The sequence below is a fragment of the Phytophthora parasitica genome, assembly GCF_000247585.1.
Source record: "Phytophthora parasitica INRA-310 unplaced genomic scaffold supercont2.3, whole genome shotgun sequence".
NCBI lineage: Eukaryota > Oomycota > Peronosporomycetes > Peronosporales > Peronosporaceae > Phytophthora > Phytophthora nicotianae.
The window spans coordinates 2,692,572-2,692,943 of NW_008648989.1; the positions used below are offsets into that span (position 1 = coordinate 2,692,572).

At 57.8% G+C, this 372-nt stretch overlaps 1 protein-coding gene across 1 annotated transcript in view; it reads right to left on the reverse strand.

The window, feature by feature from the left end:
• The window catches only part of PPTG_01991 (hypothetical protein), a gene marked incomplete at both ends in the record, with an annotated part of 5,103 nt that extends 4,795 nt beyond the window's left edge, over positions 1–308 (reverse strand). Inside the window, one exon of the mRNA XM_008895385.1 lies at positions 51–308. Coding sequence (XP_008893633.1) covers positions 51–308 — 258 coding nt within the window. The remainder of the gene's footprint in view (positions 1–50) is intronic.
• Positions 309–372: the final 64 nt, after the last annotated feature.

A 372-nucleotide genomic window follows, 5' to 3' on the forward strand; every position in this document is an offset into this window, starting at 1 on the left:
GCCGTGACACCGCCGCGTTGGCCGCGTGAATAGTCAAGCACGATCTGCACCTGGAGCTGCGGTCGTTCTTTCAGTCTCGTAGCTAGCGCGTCCACCAGATCACGCTCCAAATGTCCCGTGCCCAGATACAGCGACGAGATGGAGATTCGCCTCTCTGCGTGCTGAATATTGTGCACTAACTGCTGGTAGAAGTCCGTGGGTGTGGCCAACAATGCTACGTCGGAGCTGCGCAACGGGAAGAGACGCGAGTGACGCGCCAATGAGCGGAACAGGTGCTCGTAGCTGGTGCTGGAGCATTCGGACGTCATGGCGCAAGGTGAAGCCATTTAAGACGAGGAGCTCCGCTTTATGACGAGCGGCAGAGAATGAGTT